The sequence below is a fragment of the Hemibagrus wyckioides genome, linkage group LG16 (assembly GCF_019097595.1).
Source record: "Hemibagrus wyckioides isolate EC202008001 linkage group LG16, SWU_Hwy_1.0, whole genome shotgun sequence".
Lineage (NCBI taxonomy): Eukaryota > Metazoa > Chordata > Actinopteri > Siluriformes > Bagridae > Hemibagrus > Hemibagrus wyckioides.
In genome coordinates, this window is record NC_080725.1 from 15251261 (window position 1) to 15269678 (window position 18418).

The window sequence follows — 18418 nt, forward strand, 5'->3', positions numbered from 1 at the left end:
GATGAAACGAAAGATCTGTGAAAGCTGAGACTCTGGAAGTCCTGTGGCTGTAAATGACATCTTTTATCTTATAGGTGTATAATATCTCACTAGGTGAGGCAAAGGGGTGCCATTTGTGTGTGTGTGGGGGGGGGGCGCTCAACAGGTAGACTGCACGTGACCTTGTGTCAGGTATGACTGTAGTTAATAGTATAATATGTATAGTGTGTCAGCTTCTTTTTTAGATTTTGTACTTCATGAGGTCATGTCCGTGACGTCATTCTTGACTCACAGCACACAACGTCAAATTACACGCAATACTTTTTATTTATTTATTTATTTTAAATCCACGATTTCAGCGCGTTTAAAAATAGCATCTCCCACGTGTACGCGCGCCTATACGCCACTCCGGTTTCCACGTCATTTCCGCGCCGGAAGTAAAATTCACCCAAGTTATTTCTCACTCAAGTTTTGCGTATTTAAATTTTACCGTCGTTTTTACATCAAATATATGGTCACGACTCTCGTTATATCATTTCCCCCCATAAACAGTAATCGAATATTTTATTATTGTGTATTCACTGGGACCGCTGGCAGTACACAAAAACTCCACGTCCCATAACCACCGGCTTCTTAGGCTAGCTACAGTTGCCATCTGGCTAATGTTCGCAAACTAGCTTGTCTTGTCAAATCGCGTATTTGTAATTATTTGTTTATTTTTGTGCTTCGTTAAAGTTTTAGATAGATTTTCTTTGTAACAGCCCTTGTTTGGACAGTTAGCTGGTGTATAATTTGTTTTAAATAGTTAGCACGATAGCTAGCTAGTAGGGTTTGTAACCAGTCCGCTGGCACGAGACCCGGATGTGAAGGCTATATCTGATTAGTCAAATGACCCCCGCGGGGCTGTAATGGAACTTTTATTCATTTACCCTTCGAAAAAAAAATCAACAGTTTAAGAATACTAGAAGTATTCTAGTAATGGAGATACACCGGGGTTTTTCTAAAACAGTTCAGAGCTGGTGAACCGAACTCCGTGTGCCGAGTCCATTCACTCACTCATTCATCCCAAAGAAACCGGATGACGTAGTTAACCTATCAGTAGGGTACCTCTTTCTATTTTCTACTTAACCCCGCCCCTCGCGCCTGACGTCATCACCACTGCTCGATAACGCGCTCTCGCGTTCACGCGCGCACCTGCAGCTTGTCCATGACTCAAACCAGCAGATCCTCCTCCTCCTGCTTCTTCTCCTCATTCTTCTTCTTCTCCTCCTCCTCTTCCTCCGTCTGTGTCGTGTCTCTCCGGGAATGAGAAGGAGCGATGGCGGGCTGTGGCAGCGAGGAGAAAGCTTACCGCCGCTTCCTGGAGCTCTTCCTGAGGGAGATGCGGCCGCCGTTGCGCGAGGACTCACCTGTGCCCGCGCGCCCTTTGTCGGACTCGGTGGTGGAGGACGAGGTGGAGGGGGAATGTCTCGACCTGTGTCTGCAGCACCTGTGCAAATAGTAAGTACCCGGCATGCCTTTCGCGCTTCCTTTTCCCAATTACCAAACAACACACCAATTACCAAAAAAAATTAAGTGGCCGGAATGACCGGTGCTGAAAGGAGTTTATTATCAGGTTTCTTCACATAGATGAGTGTTTTAGTAAAAACTTCATCTTTCTCGAGAGTCCTCCTCACTTTATTCAGAGATCAGCTAAGAACTTTCTTCAGAATGCGGGGTCATGTAGTCCTCAGGGTTAGACATGAAGCCGAGCAAACTGCAGGGTTTTATCCAGAGATCAGCCTCTACATGTAGGCTCTGTGTTTCAGCTGAGAAATCATCTACTGCCTCCATGCCTCCTGATGTAGCTCTGAAAATGTGTCTGTAAACATTTCAGCTATAAAACATGTCCTCTTAATGGATCCGCAACACTGAATAGTAAAAGTACTGTGGGCTACCTCTGTCTCAGATCATAATAATAATAATAATAATAATGATAATAATGATGATGTGATGCTTTTAAGCTTGTGTTCTCTTTGGAATTCCTTCATGATCCTAAACAGACAGACAGACAGACAGATAGATAAATAGATCTCCTAATCTTCTGACCTTGAATTTGATGTGTGCTGTACTTCTCCATGCTGATCCTGATCACAGCTCCATTCTAAACCCTGTTTACAGTCCAGACGTCTTCCTCAAATCGGTTTTAATCACCTTTTTCTAATTAATATTATTTATCGGAACAGATGCACAGCTGAACTTGTCGTGTCTTTGATCGGTTTAGCTCCAGTCCAGTGTGTTTGTTTCGAGCCATTACAGAGGACTGGAGTGTGTGTGTGTGTGTGTGTGTAGAGCAGCAGAAGGTCACAGTAGAAGTATTTTTCTGTTTTTGATAGAAGAATCATTTCCTCCTGTAAATGTTCTCACTGTGATGCCGTCATTGGTAAATGCTCTTACAGCAGGTGTTCCTGTTTTGTGCTCATTTGTACATTGTAAAGGGGTGTGTGTGTGTGTGTGTGTGAGTGAGTGGGAGTGTGAGATGATTTTAAAAGCAGTGAGCTCAGTATGTTGAGGCACGTTCCCCCCTCCATGTCCGTTACTCGAGGTGCCCTAGTGGTAAATCCCCAGTTTTTGCGTTGCACAGCGTCACTGCTGCAGTTGCCTCCCTCCTCCTCCTCCTCCTTCTGCTCCTCAAACCAACATCCATCCGGAAGCCTCCGGAGCGAGTGAGAGAGGCAGAGAGAGAGAGATGAAATGAATACAAAATATTCTGCCCTCTTGGTTTTGTGTGTGATGTGAAGCAGAATATGGGAGACGACATGCAGTGTTCAAGATATAAACCATCACTTAGTGTGTGTGTGTGTGTGTGATGTGGAGGAGAATATGGGAGACGACATGCAGTGTTCAAGATATAAACCATCACTTAGTGTGTGTGTGTGTGTGTGATGTGGAGGAGAATATGGGAGACGACATGCAGTGTTCAAGATATAAACCATCACTTAGTGTGTGTGTGTGTGTGTGATGTGGAGGAGAATATGGGAGACGCCGTGCAGCATTTTAAGATATAAACCATCACTTAGTGTGTGTGTGTGATGTGGAGGAGAATATGGGAGACGCCGTGCAGCATTTTAAGATATAAACCATCACTTAGCGCGCGCGTGTGTGAGAGAGAGAAAGAGAGAGAGAAGGAAATAAGTGAAGGTTGTGTGTGTATTATTCATGTTCATGTTTGAGGTGTGTGTGTGTTAGATGGTTACCTTTTCTTCAAGATGTCGGCAGCAACGATGTGCTCTGCTTAAAGGGGATGCGGGAAGACGTGCACGCACGCACACACACACTGAAGAAGCCTCTTGCTTTTCCGTGGCTGGTTTCCAAATGGATCCTTGCTCCCTTTATTGGAGGCAAGTGCACTACATCAGAAGCAATAGTGTGTGACCCATCAGTATAAATACAGAGTGTAACGTATACAATACAATACACTGACTTATCTCCCTACATAGTGGACTTCAGGACACTCTCTCTGTGTGTTACCACATGTATAGCATTCTGTGCGCTTTAGTGGACTGTTGAAGGCAGAGTCATGTCTCGCTCCCTTCTCTCTGTGCCCTACCCTACACGCAGCAGGAAGCTTTCACTCGGTAGTGCACTTCAGCAGGTATAAAATAATCTACATCTGCTGTTAGGAACCAGTTGGCTGTAGGTCCCTGATCTGTAAATAAGTGCACTACATAGGGAGCAGAATAAAGAACGATTCCCACCTTGTGTTCAGGAATCAGATCTAGACTTCCTGTTGAAGCAGTCAACACACACAGGAAGTGCAGGCTCCCGGACCGTATGTAGGACACTGGATGTGCACCGGGCGCGGCCATTTTGTGGCTTCCTAAAAATAGTGGCTTCTCTACCCTATTTAGGGCACTAAGTGAGCAGGTGAGTTCCCTGATTCCTAAGAGCTTCCTTCTTATGCAAGTGCACTACACATTTGATCAAATATCACCTCCTGTGGCCTGTGTGATGCTCGGAGCAGGTAAGTGAGTGTCATTAGGGATAAACGAAGTAGGAAGTGCAGCTCACTGCTCCCTATGTAGTGCACTATAAATCTAACTGGGAGTCATTTTAGTTTCAGCTCACTGTCTCAGAGCACTATTGCCCTATGTAGTGCACTATATGTGCAGCAGGGTGTGATTTGGGATGTTGCATAAGTGGACTACGCTTTGTTTAGGGCACTGTAATGGGACAGTCCTTTGCTCCCTGCTCCATATATAAGCACACTACTCCCTATGTAGTGCACTCAATCAGCTGGGTTTAAGCTTCTGGATTCTTTTAGATGTAACTGCACTGGACCCTATACAGTCAGCCTGAGCAATTGGGACAGAGCCAGTTGTGCGCAGTGGATTGTGTGGAATAGCATTACACAGGGATATGTTGTAGTAGAGTGTGTGCGTGTCTGTGTGTGTGTGAGAGAGAGAGAGAGATCTGGTGAGCAGGAGCACAGTGTTAGAGCTATGGTTAGTGCTGGTTAGTGTTGGAGTCGTGATTAGTGCTGGTTAGTGTTGGAGTCGTGGTTAGTGCTGTGTATTTGAGACGCAGGAGTCTGGTGTCAGTGGGGTTGCTGTCGGAGGCGAGGGCGTAACGAGGGGTTTTTCTGCTCGTCTTCAGCTCGTCTCCCACTCTGCAGCTCAACGTGTGATTATTTTGTCTCCGGGCTGAAGATCTAATAATAGAGTAGGGGAGAGAGGTGGAGATCCCCTTTGTTCTCTAGCTGATTGTGCGTGCGTGTGCGTGTGTGTGTGTGTGAAGGAGCAGTGAGATGAGACACACTTGTCTGTATGTGTTGTATAAAGTGTGTGACAGTGTGGCGTTGGTGTGTGTGTGGGTTTGAGATTTGTGGTGATGTGCTCAGTAACTGGACTATCCTGTGATTTATTACTACTTTGTGTGTCGTATCGAGTAGAATCCAGTTTGAGATTCAGTTCCGTCTATATAAGTGCCCTACAGCATGAGGGGAAAGAAATGCACCCTACATCCTACACATTGATTGGGGCAGTGGTGGCTCAAGTGGTTAAGGCTCTGGGTCGTTGACCAGAAGATCAGGGGTTCAAGCCCCAGCACCGCCAAGTTGCCACTGTTGGGCCCTTGAGCAAGGCCCTTAACCCTCTCTGCTCCAGGGGCGCCGTATCATGGCTGACCCTGCGCTCTGACCCCAACCTCCAAGGATGGGATATGCGAAGAAAGAATTTCACTGTGCTGTAATGTATATGTGACAAATAAAGGCTGTTTCTGTTTTTCTGATTTATACAAAACAGAGTGATAATTGGCCCTACAGAACCCCATCACCTGTATCTATACTCTGTACCTATATTTCTGGTGTGTGTGTGTATATACACCGTGCTAGTAGTTTAACTCAAGATTCAGTTCTCAGTGATTCAGATGGAATGAAACAAATCAGATGATGTGTCTGAGATTCTGAGGTGTTGATGCTGTAGTGTGATTCGCATGGCAGAAGGAGATCTGGATGCGTCGTGCTCCAAACGAACGAGGGAGGGAGGGAGCGAGTGATGGGGGCTGTTTCCCCCTCACGCTGTGAGCCACAGGGAGTCCTGACACACACTAATCGAGAACGGAAAACTCTGCTCAAGCTCGTTAAAGCCCTCCATCTCACACAGATGTAGTCCCCTTACTGAGGAGGCATCCCCTTGCTGAGGAGGCGTCCTCCTGCCCAGTCCCTCCTTTGTGGAGATGTTAGTCGAGATGTCTCGTTCTCTCTGTGTGTTGAATAAAAGCTGGTGGTTGTCCTGTGTACAGCAGAGTGTTTGCTCTCCAGCTGGAGTGGGTATCAGTGTGAGGTGAGAAACCTTCCCACTGGGAATTTCCTCATTAGCAAAGGGGAAGTGAATATGGTCCCATTTCCCTCAGCTGAAGCTCCACAGGTGTTAAATAAATGTGGAGTTTGGTCAGTGCCACCACCGTGTGCTCCTTCCTGGAAATCCTCCAGCCCCTTGGTGGAGTGTTTATAAAGAATTTTACAATATTTACAGAAACCGAACAGAAATCATAGAAAATCGTAGAATCAGGATAAATTTCCGAACAACACTGTCCTGATTTTATACTCAGCAAAGGATCTTCTCTCTCACACCTCCTTCTAGCCCCCCTCACTCACTCACTCACACTCTCTCTCTCTCTCTCTCTCTCTCTCCATCCAGCTCTCTCTCTCTCTCTCTCTCTCTCTGTCTTTGTCTCTGTCTCTCTGGACACCTGGAGGTTTTCCCTCTGTGATCTGATGGTGTATCAGTAAACTGGATGTGAGTTTTGCAGATGAAACGTTCCTGTTTTAAATTTGGCGTAGAGCCGCTTGGCAACACATTAGAGCACAAAACCTCTTCACTCATAGTAGAGCAGCTGCTCCTGAGAGGATGCTGTCTCGCACACACACACAAACATTTATCTTATTTATCCTTCTGTAGAGACACAATCAGATTTCAATCTTATTGCAGTCTCAGAATCACCTTTTTTTTGTGACTGTGTGTGTGTGTGTGGCTGCATGCTGTTTGTTTCTCAAAGTGCTGATGAAGTTTGATTTTGTTTGCTGACCTCTGTGAGCCCGAGACTTCATCACTCCTCCTCCTCTGTGCCTTGTCCAGTACCTTCAGGCTTCCTCTCATTACAGCCGGGGTGAAATAATCTGAGCCAAACACACACAATCGACACACACACACACACACACACACACACACACACGCTCTCTCCATGGAGAACGGAACGAGAAATCACTACAGGGAGATTGGCCTTCCTTTTCTTAAAATCCTCCTTCTCTGTGTTTCCCACTTCATCTCCTTTCATTTAGACTGTATTGGACTGATTTTGGGGGCGGAGCTATACATGAGCTCAGTTTATGATGTCATAAAATGTCCTCCACTGGTCCAGTCATGTCTGAGATTCGAGATCTGTCTGGAAGCGGTACACCCGCATGCTGAGCGAGCTGGTTCACGAGCCTGGGGTTGTCATGGTAACGGTGTAATCGCATATTCGGGCAGGTTTCAGCTGAAATTGTGGAAGTAACTGTGAGCTAGCTCACTAGCAGTCAGCCAACCTGTTAGCTAGTGTTAGCGACATTATACTATTAAAAATGGCAGGAGGCCAAAGGGCGGTGCCAATTTGCATAATTTGCATATTCATGGATGGTGTTTATAATGTATGTGCACATGTACAGCTGCTGTCTGTAGTTTGTGTCTGTTTTAATAATAGATTATTATCCAGTTGGGATTATATTTAGTGGTTAAAATAAAGCACCACACAGTTCGACTGAAGATCTTTAGATGATGATGATGATGATGATTATGGTGATGATTAAATCTTTTCTTCCTCACATGATGACACTGCAGTTTTCCCTCCAGGTTCTTTGGTTTGTGGTGTTAATGCTAATGCTAGCATTAGTGCTAAATAAGGCTTATGTAAGCCCCTAGGCTGCACCACTGCGGAGCTGCTGAGTCTCTGTGCTCACTCTGCTCAGATGGAGGTTTATTATAAAACTCAGCGTCACGCTGCGTCTCGGAGGTCATCCAAGGTCGTCTTCTCCTGCAGTGTTTCATTTGGCTAAAAGAGGTCCGTCACCTCGTCTCCGGCTGCGCGCTAATTGAATGGAAATATGATTGATTCGCTGTTTCTCAGCGCTCACGTAGCAATTAGGCTGAGTGGGTTGGACGTCGCTCTCCTGTCTATCGCCATGTTCTCTGTGGAAGAGAAGGGGCGGGGCCTCGAGGTCTAATCTCTCTACAGCAGGAGTCAGTGAAGGGGAGATACTCATCACTTCACTCATCTAAACAGGGGGTTATTACAGCACAGTTGGCACAGGACACTGATGGAGTGGAGAGAGGGATGGGGAGAGAGACCGAGAGATTCAGACCTTTTGATGTGGTTAATATTCAGACACATACAAAGAAAAGTCACATACATGTAATATCAGTCTCCCTCTCTCCCTTTCCGTCTCTCTCTGTCTCTCTCTGTGTGTGTCTCTCTCTCTCTCTCTCTCTCTCTGTCTGTCTCTCTCTCTGTCTCTCGCTCTCTCTGTGTCTGTCTGTCTGTCTCTCTCTCTCTGTCTGTCTGTCTCTCTCTCTCTCTCTCTGTCTGTCTGGCTCTCGCTCTCTGTCTGTCTGTCTCTCTCTCTCTCTGTCTGTCTGGCTCTCGCTCTCTCTCTCTGGTGGTTTTATAGAGTAATAAATGACAGTAAACTCGTTACTCTTCATCGTCTTTATTCCAAATTCTACTGAAGGGGCAAATGTTTTTGCCCCTTCGGTTCTGCTTAAGGTGAAGTATGTCTCATTTTCCAGGAAATGAATTGTGAATGTCTGCAGTTTCGACCCGAATCTGTTCTGAAGAGACTCGACCTGATTAAACACTCGTACTGAATTCCACATTCAGCGCTAAATGAAATGGAGAGATTTTCACTCACTACGCTTCTGTCCTTTATTTCTCACCTGATTATCTCGCCATCTTTCCAGGAAATGCTGAAGTGCTCCGGATTAACGCAGATTAAAGGGCTTTAAAACAATTATTTATGCGTTTCGGTTTAAATCTCTTCCCGATTTTGTCGAATTCAGGGGGCGGGGTTTACATGAGATTTGCTCGACCAATCACACGTGTGATCATTTCAGGAGGTTTAGTGTTTATGTGAATCTTCATGTAGATTTACTCATCACACGTGTCCCACATAAACTACACTCACTCCACATGTTCACTAAATGGGGTGTTAGAGTGCACTTCTTAGTGTACTACATGCTCAGTTGACCGTGGTTTGAAATGAAGCCCGGCTGAAGACTCAGGGTGTGATCATTTATTACATTTCATTTTATTATTCAGTCAGGAGTCTAATCCTGTGGCACCCGAGTCATTCAGCTGACGAAGGATTTTACTAAACACACATCAGGCGACTGAAAGGAGGACATGGGATCTTAAACTCTCTCTTTTGAATATGTAAATGATATGCAAATTTGAGTCAAATCAATCCCAGCAGCCCTCACGCCTCCAATACCTCTTTCATAATGGCTCTACACGAGCATGACGCAGGGCAAAGCCGAGGACACGACCATCTGAAGTCATTTACTCAGTTGTCATCCATCAATACCTCAGAGCCACATCATTGTCACCAAAGTGGGCTTAATGATGAGGTCATGTGATTGACAGGTCTGGTGTAAGATAAGCTCCACCCCCAGGATCCACATGTTTTTGTACTTTTGATGTGTGCACCACTTATTTAGTTCTATTCAATATCTGCTGAGAGAAAAGCTGTAGAGCAGCTCGTAGTAAACTGTAGGAGGCTTGCTGTTAAATAAAAACTGTATAATTACAATGCTATGTATTAAGAGTGTGTGTGTTTCCCCTGCTGTTTAAATGCCAGTGTTGTGTAGCCATGTGCCAAAAACCAGTAAGCGCATTTAATCACAGTTAATCCTGACAGTTGACGTTACCAATCTGTTCTTAAAATGAGTTTCTCTCTCACACACTCTCTCTCTATACCTCCGTTTTTCACACTTCATCCCTCCCTCCTTTTTAAAAAAGAAAGCAGTCCTCTCTTCCTCTTTCTCTCTTTCTCTACCCCCCACGCATGGTGATGGTGTGATGTGTTTCTCCTGTGGTTAGGATGCTGATTCTGTTCCCTCTCTCTCTTTCTCTCTCTCTCGCTCTGGTGAGTGTGGATTAGTGAGGCGCTGTGTTGGTGGAGGAACCAGCAGGAACTCTCTGAACAGGTCTGAAGGTTCTGATGATGTATCTCTGAAACATCCAGAAAGTTTTCTTCTGAAGGTCTGAAGTCTTTTGAGCGGTGTGTGTTAGTGAGTCAGGGAGATGCATTGACTTTTGACCAGAGATCGGGATTAGCGAGAGTTTCAGGAAATGGAGTGGGTGGAGGGGCGGGGTAGAAGAGAGATGTGGAGGTGTGGGGTGATGTAGGTAGGGTGATGTGGGCGGGGCTAGACGGACAGGGTGGAGGAAGTCTGGTGTGTTCTGTGTTCAATTGTGTTGAAAGTGAACTCAATTCAGAGAGGCAGAGAATTAAGAGGAACATGTCGGAGAAGCAGAAATTCAGGAAAAGTTAAAAAAAAAATCAGTTTCAAAGTAGTGTGTGTAGCTGTGTGTGTGTGTGTGTGTGTGTGTGTGTGTGTGTGTGTGTGTAGCTGTGTGCTTCCGCTGAAAGTGACCTTGTTACAGACACTGAAATTGGACTAGATGGAGTGAGCCTGGCAGATGACCTGTTACACTGTGTGTGTGTGTGTGTGTGTGTGTGTGTGTGTGTGCGCATACCTCCCATGATAATTTCTCTGTACACACCCTCCTGAGGCTGCAGAACTGGGCTGCGTGGACGCTGAAGTACAGCAATGACCTACATTCAGACTCTAAAGCTTCCCTCGATCTGGATCTCCACTGAACACACACACACACACACACACAGTGTTATTCCTGTACTGGAAGTGTACATTCCTGTGTGCTGTCTGATGTGGTTGTGTGTGTGTTCGCTCCTCAGCATCTCTTTACATTTTCATATTACTTTCAGATTTCAGATTAATTTAAGTTTTCTCTCTAAATCCTCATGAAGCATCACTGTAACTTCCACATTTAGAAACTGAACTCAGTGCCTCATCGCTTTCTTCTGTCTAAGTCGAGGTTCTGCTCGTCGTAGTCTTTGTGTCTGTGTCTTTAGGGGTTTTGGAGTCAGAAGTGAGCTGGTGTTGGGTTTGTCCTTGATGAAACGCTGCTCTATATATTACATGTGTATAAATAAATCTCTCCTTCTTCACCTTGTGCTCGTCTACACATCTGAACACAGGCCTCCAGCGCTGGCTTTTAGCTTGACGACATATGCTGTCCTCACGTTTGTCCTCAACACACTTCTGATCAGACTGCTCCTCTAAATCAGGAGTTTGGTCTAGAATCGCAGGTTGAACCTTTAGACTTGGTTCACAGTAACAGAGTGAAGATCTGCAGAAATGTTGACCTGCAGGAAAGTCGAGCTCTGTATCTGGGTCAGCTGGAGAGAGGAACTCGCCGTGGATCCCATTCTGTCTGAGAATGTGTGTGTGTGTGTGTTTGAACGGCAGTGTGTTACATCTGTGTGTGTATTTGCACATCACTGAGGACTGTGGAGGAAAACCATAGATAAGACAGTGGGCGTGTCTGGCTCCTTATATGGAAGTCTTCATCCAAAAAGCAGGAAGTGATCAGCGTTTATATGTCTGGTCTGCATGCTGCTTCTGGACGGGTTTTTAAAGAGTCCTGTGTTTTGTGTTAATAGTGCCTTTAGTTTATATCTCACTTCAGCTCTGTTCCTGAGCTGACATGTGGTGGTGATCTGACCGCCGTGACACTCACTCACACTGACAATGTGATGGTGAGGAGGATGATGATGTCACTTCCTCTCCTTCTGTTCACTGTGAATTTGGATGAACTGGCCATGAGCTGACAGAAGTGTAAGAGCGTCTCTCTCTCTCTCTGTCTTTCTTTCTCTCTCTCTCACTCTCTGTCTGTCTATGTCTGTGTCTCTGTCTGCCTCTCTCTCTGCTCTGTCTGTCTTTGTCTCTCTCTCCCCCTTTCCCCCTCTCTGTCTGTCTGTCTCTGTGTGTGTGTGGTGGGGGATTGTGTACCCGATTGAGCCGCCTCTGCATTGGCCTTCAGCTGTTACCATTGTGGGGAAAGAGAGAGAGAGAGAATTAGCGTGTGAGGTCTGACTCATAATAAGCACTATGCTGACGGATTGCGACTCCCCGAAGCTCCTCGATTAGCCGCTGTGTCTCAGTAAAACACCAGTCTCTGAGTCACGGCTAAATAACCAGCATGCTCACGTCGCTGTGACTCACCACTCTGATGCTAAATCGGGGGTCGTGGTGCAGCATTTTGGGGGGTTTACCCACACACCCTCAGTCCATCTTAGCTGCCTTATTAGTGGCGAGGTCGAGCAGGTCATCGTCCTGTTACTGAACTGAAGAATGGTGCAGGAATGTAGAATTATGTGCTGTTAATTAGCATAGAGACCTACAGAAGAACTACACTTGACTAGCACAGGGCGTGGCTTTATTTACTTGTCTATATGCAGTATCTTTCCTTTATAATTGTAGCTTAAAGCTTTGAGAACATTTCCTTAGGACAAGTTTCTATAAACTGATGAATGATGCCACAGTGGGGTTTTATTCATCTTTATTTCACCAGAGCTGCTGAGATCTAGATTCTGATTGGTCAGCATTCAGGTTTATCTATCTGGAGATGAAACATGTTCATCTTCACTAGAGTCGCGGGGGGGGGATAAAACACTAGGGGACGTGCTGTTAGAGGGAAAATGATCAACTTCAGGCTCATGGCAGTAACTCAGCACACACACTCACTCACTCACTCCATCACACAGTCACTCTCTCGGGTCCCCCCCCCATTCCCCCCCTTCTTCTTTTAATAACTTTCTGGTCTACTCAGTCTGAATGTCAGTGTTTGGTGTGTTGGCTCTTCAATGTGTGAAGCGACTGTGCAGATTTTTCCCCAAGAGCAGCCGGCGGATTACATAACCCTCGGCTCGGAGCTGCTCAGTCCTCACACCGCTGCTCTGATGCCTCAAAGGAGGACAGCGTGACTCTTCAGTACCTCTGACCTGCCATTTAGCAGGAAATGGCTCAGGACTGCAGGGAAAAACCTCACCAGGATTTGAATCAATAAACTGGTGGACAAGGTCTAGTCTTGAGCGAGATAAAAACAAATGTGTGTGGTTTATAGCTGCAAAGGCCAGGAATCTCGCGCACACACACACGGTAGCATCATCTGCTCTGTGATTTTTCTAAGAAGAAAAGAGCAGCAGAACGAGTGACACACACTGCTGATGAAGTGCAGAGGCGGAGTGAGTACGAGGAGATGAGGATGATGCTTGCTCAGCACCACAGGTGGAATGACAAGCAATTCCCAGGATGCACTGGTGCTGTGTGATTTATAATGGTACAGTTAATCAATAAAATATAATTAAAAAACATGTTGAATAACCAGAGCCTCTGGAATGGAGCTGTGCTTCTCATGACCTGTGAAGGTTCATGTTCAGTGTGATCTCGAGCAGGCAGCAGGACCCTCGAGTCTTACAGCTTCTCCCAACTCAGATCGCTGGACCTTTACACTGTTACTGATGGCTGAATGAATGCAGCGTGACCTCAGTGTCCAGCGTTTCAGGACGGTGAAGTATTTACTCAGTGCTCCAGCATTACACTGTGACCAAGTTTTCAATCCTTCAGGAGGATAAAAAAGAGGGATGTGAGCGGTTGTCTGTATGAGCCTCAGGGTTAATCATCACTTTGCTGTTCAGCAGGTGTGAAAGCTTCATGGTGCTGTAACCTGGATGGTGTTTGGCGTGTTCTCTCCCTCGTGAGTTCCCTCTCGCTCCGGCCGCGCTAACCCACGTCCCGATCGCTTACATAACCCTCACTGTGTGGAGGCGTCCAGCCCCGTAATCTCTCTCTATCTCTCTCCGAGCTTTTTCTCTCTCTCTGTCTCTGAGCTCTTTCTCTCTGATTCATTCCAGGATGCTGAGTCTGAAAGCTGATAGTAGATCAGCCACTACTGATTTTTCTTTTTTTCCCTCACTTTGGCCCTCCATCAGACACACACACACACACACACACACACCAGGCACAGCGCCAATCATAATCTGCAGATTAGGAATTTAATCCTGGCTTGTAAATCTGATGGAGAGTCCACTCAGGGTCACTGCAGGCCATTCCACTGCTTTTTATCAGCAGCCTCCTGGTGGTCCAGCAGCAGGATCCTGTGCTCTCATTGCCACGGCCCAGGTTCGATTCCCAGGCAGGGCGCTAACCCAGGCACTGAAAAGTTAACTCTTAGTGCCTGGACTATGATTGGTGGTGTGTGTGTGTGTATATCAGAGTCTAACTTAATGACTGGACGGTGCTTTGACTCGTCTTAAAGGCTTATTTTGGACACGTCATCAGCATCACAGTCTCTGAAGACCAGAGCTGATAGATTTGTCCTGGTGAGGTCAGAGTGCACACTGACACCCCGGACTTTAGAGTAAAACCCATTTCACTAAAAGAAAATGCCCTTGACCCTCTGCAGAAAGACTGAATAGTGTAGAATAAAGCATGGAGCTCTGAAGAACAGCTCTGAGGTTTACAGGATGTGGAAACGTGTCCCGGGGACAGAACGTCACTAAGTAGTGCACACTACAGGAGGGTAGTGTGGGGAACGGGGTGGACTGAGCCGCAGTGTTTGTTTAGCCCACATTTCTGTCCTCTTTGGCCCAACTAGGCCATCGTCTCTCTCAGAAAAGACTCTCTCACTTTGTTCACTTTGTTTATCCTGCTTTTGTTTCTTCTCTTGCGCTTAAACCACTTTCTCTCCCTTTGACACTCTGATATTTGGATCAAGGTTTTAGAAATATAGTCTGCGTTTCTGTTCAAGTAGATGAAGAACTGAGTCCTGGTGAAGAAGGTCAGAGGTGACTCCAGAACACCGTTGTTTCACCAGCTTTAAAATGAATCGAGTGTGATGTTTTAGACAAATGGTGTACAGAGAATCTCTCCATCCTGACTGCGTAACAGTAATTATAGCTCTAGAGTTAGCTGTTTTAAAAAAGGGGGGGGGGGATATTCAGCGAAATTTAGCACTGGTGATTTGTTTGTTTGTAAATGACTCTGGTGAATCGATTCACAAGCACCGGTGAATCATCTGACTAACTCCGAATGATCAGGAAGATCGACATGTACCTGAAGTGTGTAAATAAATCAGTGAGAGAAGATTTAGATCAGACAGACTTCCTAATTGTCTTAATCATTAGCAACATCTCCGGCGTATGTGGAAGCCAAATCCATAAGAATTTGTTTGTACATTTGTTATTTGTTTAATAATTAAATGAATATTTTTAATTGAGTTCAAAATAAATGAATAATCAGAATGAATAATTAAACGTGTTGTATTTTTCTTTTCCTGCTCTGTCTTGTGAAGTCTGTTCAGACCGCATGTATATTTCTGAGAGTAAGTGATGCTGACAGTCCGATTGTTCGGCGCTCTGCTGGGATTTGATTAAAGATATTTTGTGCTTCTTCTTTCTTGTTTTCATGACTGTTTGTTTTTTATATTGAAGCTTCTTCCCTCGATAGGAAGTGACTTATATTTTTAAAGCACTACACGTCGAGTCGTTTCGTCTGTAATCTGTTTATAGTGCGAGTGATGAATTATTGATGATCTCTGAGCCATAACAGAGCGTCAGTGGAGTGGGTTTACTGCTCGTGACTCGACCTGCCTCGCACCCGCCTCACACCTGCCTCACACCTGCCTCACACCCGCTGCTGCTTTCCATAACCTGGAGGAAAAATAAAGCCATTTGTTTGGCAAACACACTGCAGACACACCGGGCCGAGCCCTGTCCTCTCCTCTCTCTCCCTCTCTCTCTCTCCTCTCTCTGTCCTCTCCTCTCTCTCCCTTTCCCTCTCCTCTTTCTCTCGCCTTCTCCCTCTCCTCTCCTCTCCTCTCCTCTCTCCCTCTCACTCTACTTTCCTCTCTCTCTCTCTCTCTCCTCTCTCTCTCTCTCTCTCCTCTCCTCTCTCTCCCTTTCCCTCTCCTCTTTCTCTCGCCTTCTCCCTCTCCTCTCCTCTCCTCTCTCTCTCCTCTCTCTCTCCTCTCCTCTCCTCTCTCTGTCTGTCCTGTCCCCTCTCTCTCTCTCTCCCTCTCTCTCTCCTCTCCTTTCTCTGTCCTCTCTCTCGCTCCCCCCCTTGGTCTCTTTTGGCTCCTCAGGTGTCTGAGTGTTTGAAGGTCAGCTCCCCCTGTGTGTGTGAGCACTTGGATGTTTGCAGGATTTATATAGAATGGTGATCACAAATCTAAATGCTAGTTTGATCAGTAGGAAGGAATCGTCTGTGTAGTTTTGCAGCACCCCAGAAGTTCCATCATTATCATTCAGCTGTCCTTGATTAAGCTTCAATAACGCTGTGTGTGTGTGTATCTACAGTGATGGACAGGATGCGGATTTAGTGTTGCACGAATCCTGCACGTTGCTATTAACAACCTCTGACTCATCCACCTGCATTACACACACACATGCACACACACATGAGCACAGCCTTGAATTCTCAAAGCACTCAACACACACCTACAAACCCATTTGCACCCACTCACACACTCCAAAAAACGAACAACCTTTCTCACAGAGATCGTGGCTTTTGGGAGTGTAAAACATGGACACACACACACACACAGTAGAAAGGTTGAACATATCTCAGTGTTGTGTAATAATGGATGGTTGCGCAGCTGGAGCTTGAAGGGTCTCTTGGGGGAGAGAGCCGTCACACACACGCACACACACACCCACACACACACACACACACGATGCAGAGGAAAATCCCATACACTGCAGACGTGGTATGTGTGAGAATTATACATTTTTATACCATGGTGATGTCAGAGTGTCTTCCTTACGTCTATCTCCTCTAATCCTTGTTCCTCTGCGTGCTCGTTGCTCAGTAAACGCAGCACTCTGATTGGTCCAATTCGGTTGCCTCAGCCAATTAGGATTCCCCGCCACAGTTCCCCTCCTGCCTGCTGCTGACGAGTGCATGTGCGTGCAAGCTCTGTGTGTGTGTGTGTGTGTGTGTGTGTGTGATTTCTATGAATGGAAACGCGGAGGTGGATCCCAGAATGTGATGGCAATTTGCGTCTTTTCTCTCCGTCTCTCTTTTTCTATCTATCCCCCCACCCCTCTTTCACCCTTTTTTCGTTTGTCCTCTTTCATCTGTTCATCCTCTCATTTCTGTGTGCAGCAGATTCAGTTTCATCTCTCACACTGATGCTAATGTGTAATTGACCAAAAGAATAAATGTTTGTAATAAAAAGATTTTTTTAGCAGAATTTTTGTGTGGTCTAATGTCAGAGGCTCCACCCACATTTTTCACTGTTTTTTTTTTTTTTTTTCTCTTTAATTTTTGCCTCATGTCCACATGTAAATGGTGTTTTGAGTGTCAGATTTTCAAATGAAATGCCACTGCTACAACGGAAACTGAGCCGTGGTCAGCACTGTACTGTTCCCGACTCCATCACTGGACGTCAGGGTGGTGGACGTTTGATGTAGCGGTTAATGGCGTGCTGTGGGCGGTGCTCATGCTCGTGTGAGAACCGAGCGGTTCTTTTCTGTGCAGTTTACTGCATTCAGTTTGTTTAGATGGGAATACTTTTGTAAAAATCTTATCTTATTTGCGGAATCAGTGGCTGTGTCTCAATCCACACTCTGAACCAGTAGTGCAGTCTACACTACAGAGATGCAGCAGAACAGAGACAAACTCCACAGGAAGCACATCATTACGTTCATTACTCTCTCAACTTTCAGTTTGTAGATTTACTTTTAAAATGTCTGGCAACCCTGATCCTAACACTTCCAAATGTGTGTTAGATATTAGCACATCTGTGTGTGTGTGTGTGTGTGTGTGTGTGTGTGTGTGTAGGCGGTTTCTCCTCCCTTGCTTCTACACATCTAGAGCAGGGTGTCATTGACGTGTCCTTGAGACGCAGTGTTCCACTTTCCTGTCCGCAAGAGCAGCTCTGTGTGTGTGTGTGTGTGTGTGTGTGTGTGTGTGTGTGAGAGAGAGAGAGAGAGAGACAGAGAGACCTGTTCTAATTTCTAATACCCAAAGTCCTTTGCATCGGACATCAGCATGTTTTCTCCTCCTGCTGCTCTCTCGCCACCGTTTGTTGTCATAGCTACGTCGTCATGGTTACGATCAGCATCCGTTGGTGGCCTTGTGTTGCTACGGGAGCGGAGAGAAGCCGGTTCAGCCGTACCTGAGTTGGAGGATAATGATGTTAGTGATGACACATGAATGCGTGTGTGTGTGTGTGTGTGTGTGTGTGTGTGTGTGTGTGTGTGTGTGTGTGTGTTCACACACTTTAAGGAAATTTCAGCTTGTACTTCCGTTTGAACTTTTTTTTCAGAATTTGCAGCTGTTCTTTGTTAAAACATGTTTCACAAATGTAAATGTCCTTGGTCTATTAATTTACACACAAACACACAATCTGTTTAAAATATGTGAATGTGAAGTGTATAAATCCTCTGCTGTACACCGAACACTCTGGACTGGATTTGAGAAAAATTTCATTACTGTCCTAAACATTCTCACTCTCTCCATCTGTGTCTCTCTCTGTCTCTCTCTCTCTCTTTCTTTCTCTCTCCCCCTCGCTTTCTCTCTCTCTCTCTCTCTCTCTCTCTCTCTCTCTCTCTCTCTCTCTCCCTTTCTCTGTCTCTCTCTCTCTCTCTCTCTCTCTCTCTCGCTTTCTCTCTCTCTCTCTCTCTCTCTCTCTCGCTTTCTCTCTCTCTCTCTCTCTCTCTCTCTCTCTCTCTCTCTCTCTCCCTCTCTCTCTCTCTCTCTCTCTCTCTCTCTCTCTCTCTCTCTCTCTCTCTCTCTCTCCCTCTCTCTCTCTCTCTCTCTCTCTCTCTCTCTCTCCC

The 18418-nt window shown here is 45.8% G+C and overlaps 1 protein-coding gene and 1 long non-coding RNA gene across 2 annotated transcripts in view; one reads left to right on the forward strand and one right to left on the reverse strand.

Moving 5' to 3' along the window:
• Positions 1 to 463: 463 nt before the first annotated feature.
• ppm1e (protein phosphatase, Mg2+/Mn2+ dependent, 1E) overlaps positions 464 to 18418 on the forward strand; it is a 29530-nt gene continuing 11575 nt past the window's right edge. Inside the window, exon 1 of the mRNA XM_058411992.1 lies at positions 464 to 1479. Coding sequence (XP_058267975.1) covers positions 1298 to 1479 — 182 coding nt within the window. The 5' untranslated portion in view covers positions 464 to 1297. The remainder of the gene's footprint in view (positions 1480 to 18418) is intronic.
• On the reverse strand, positions 1551 to 3735 carry LOC131366955 (uncharacterized). Its single transcript, XR_009206872.1, has 2 exons — positions 3216 to 3735; positions 1551 to 2673 (listed from the first exon to the last, which is right to left on the reverse strand). It is a non-coding gene; the product is annotated as an uncharacterized LOC131366955 (long non-coding RNA).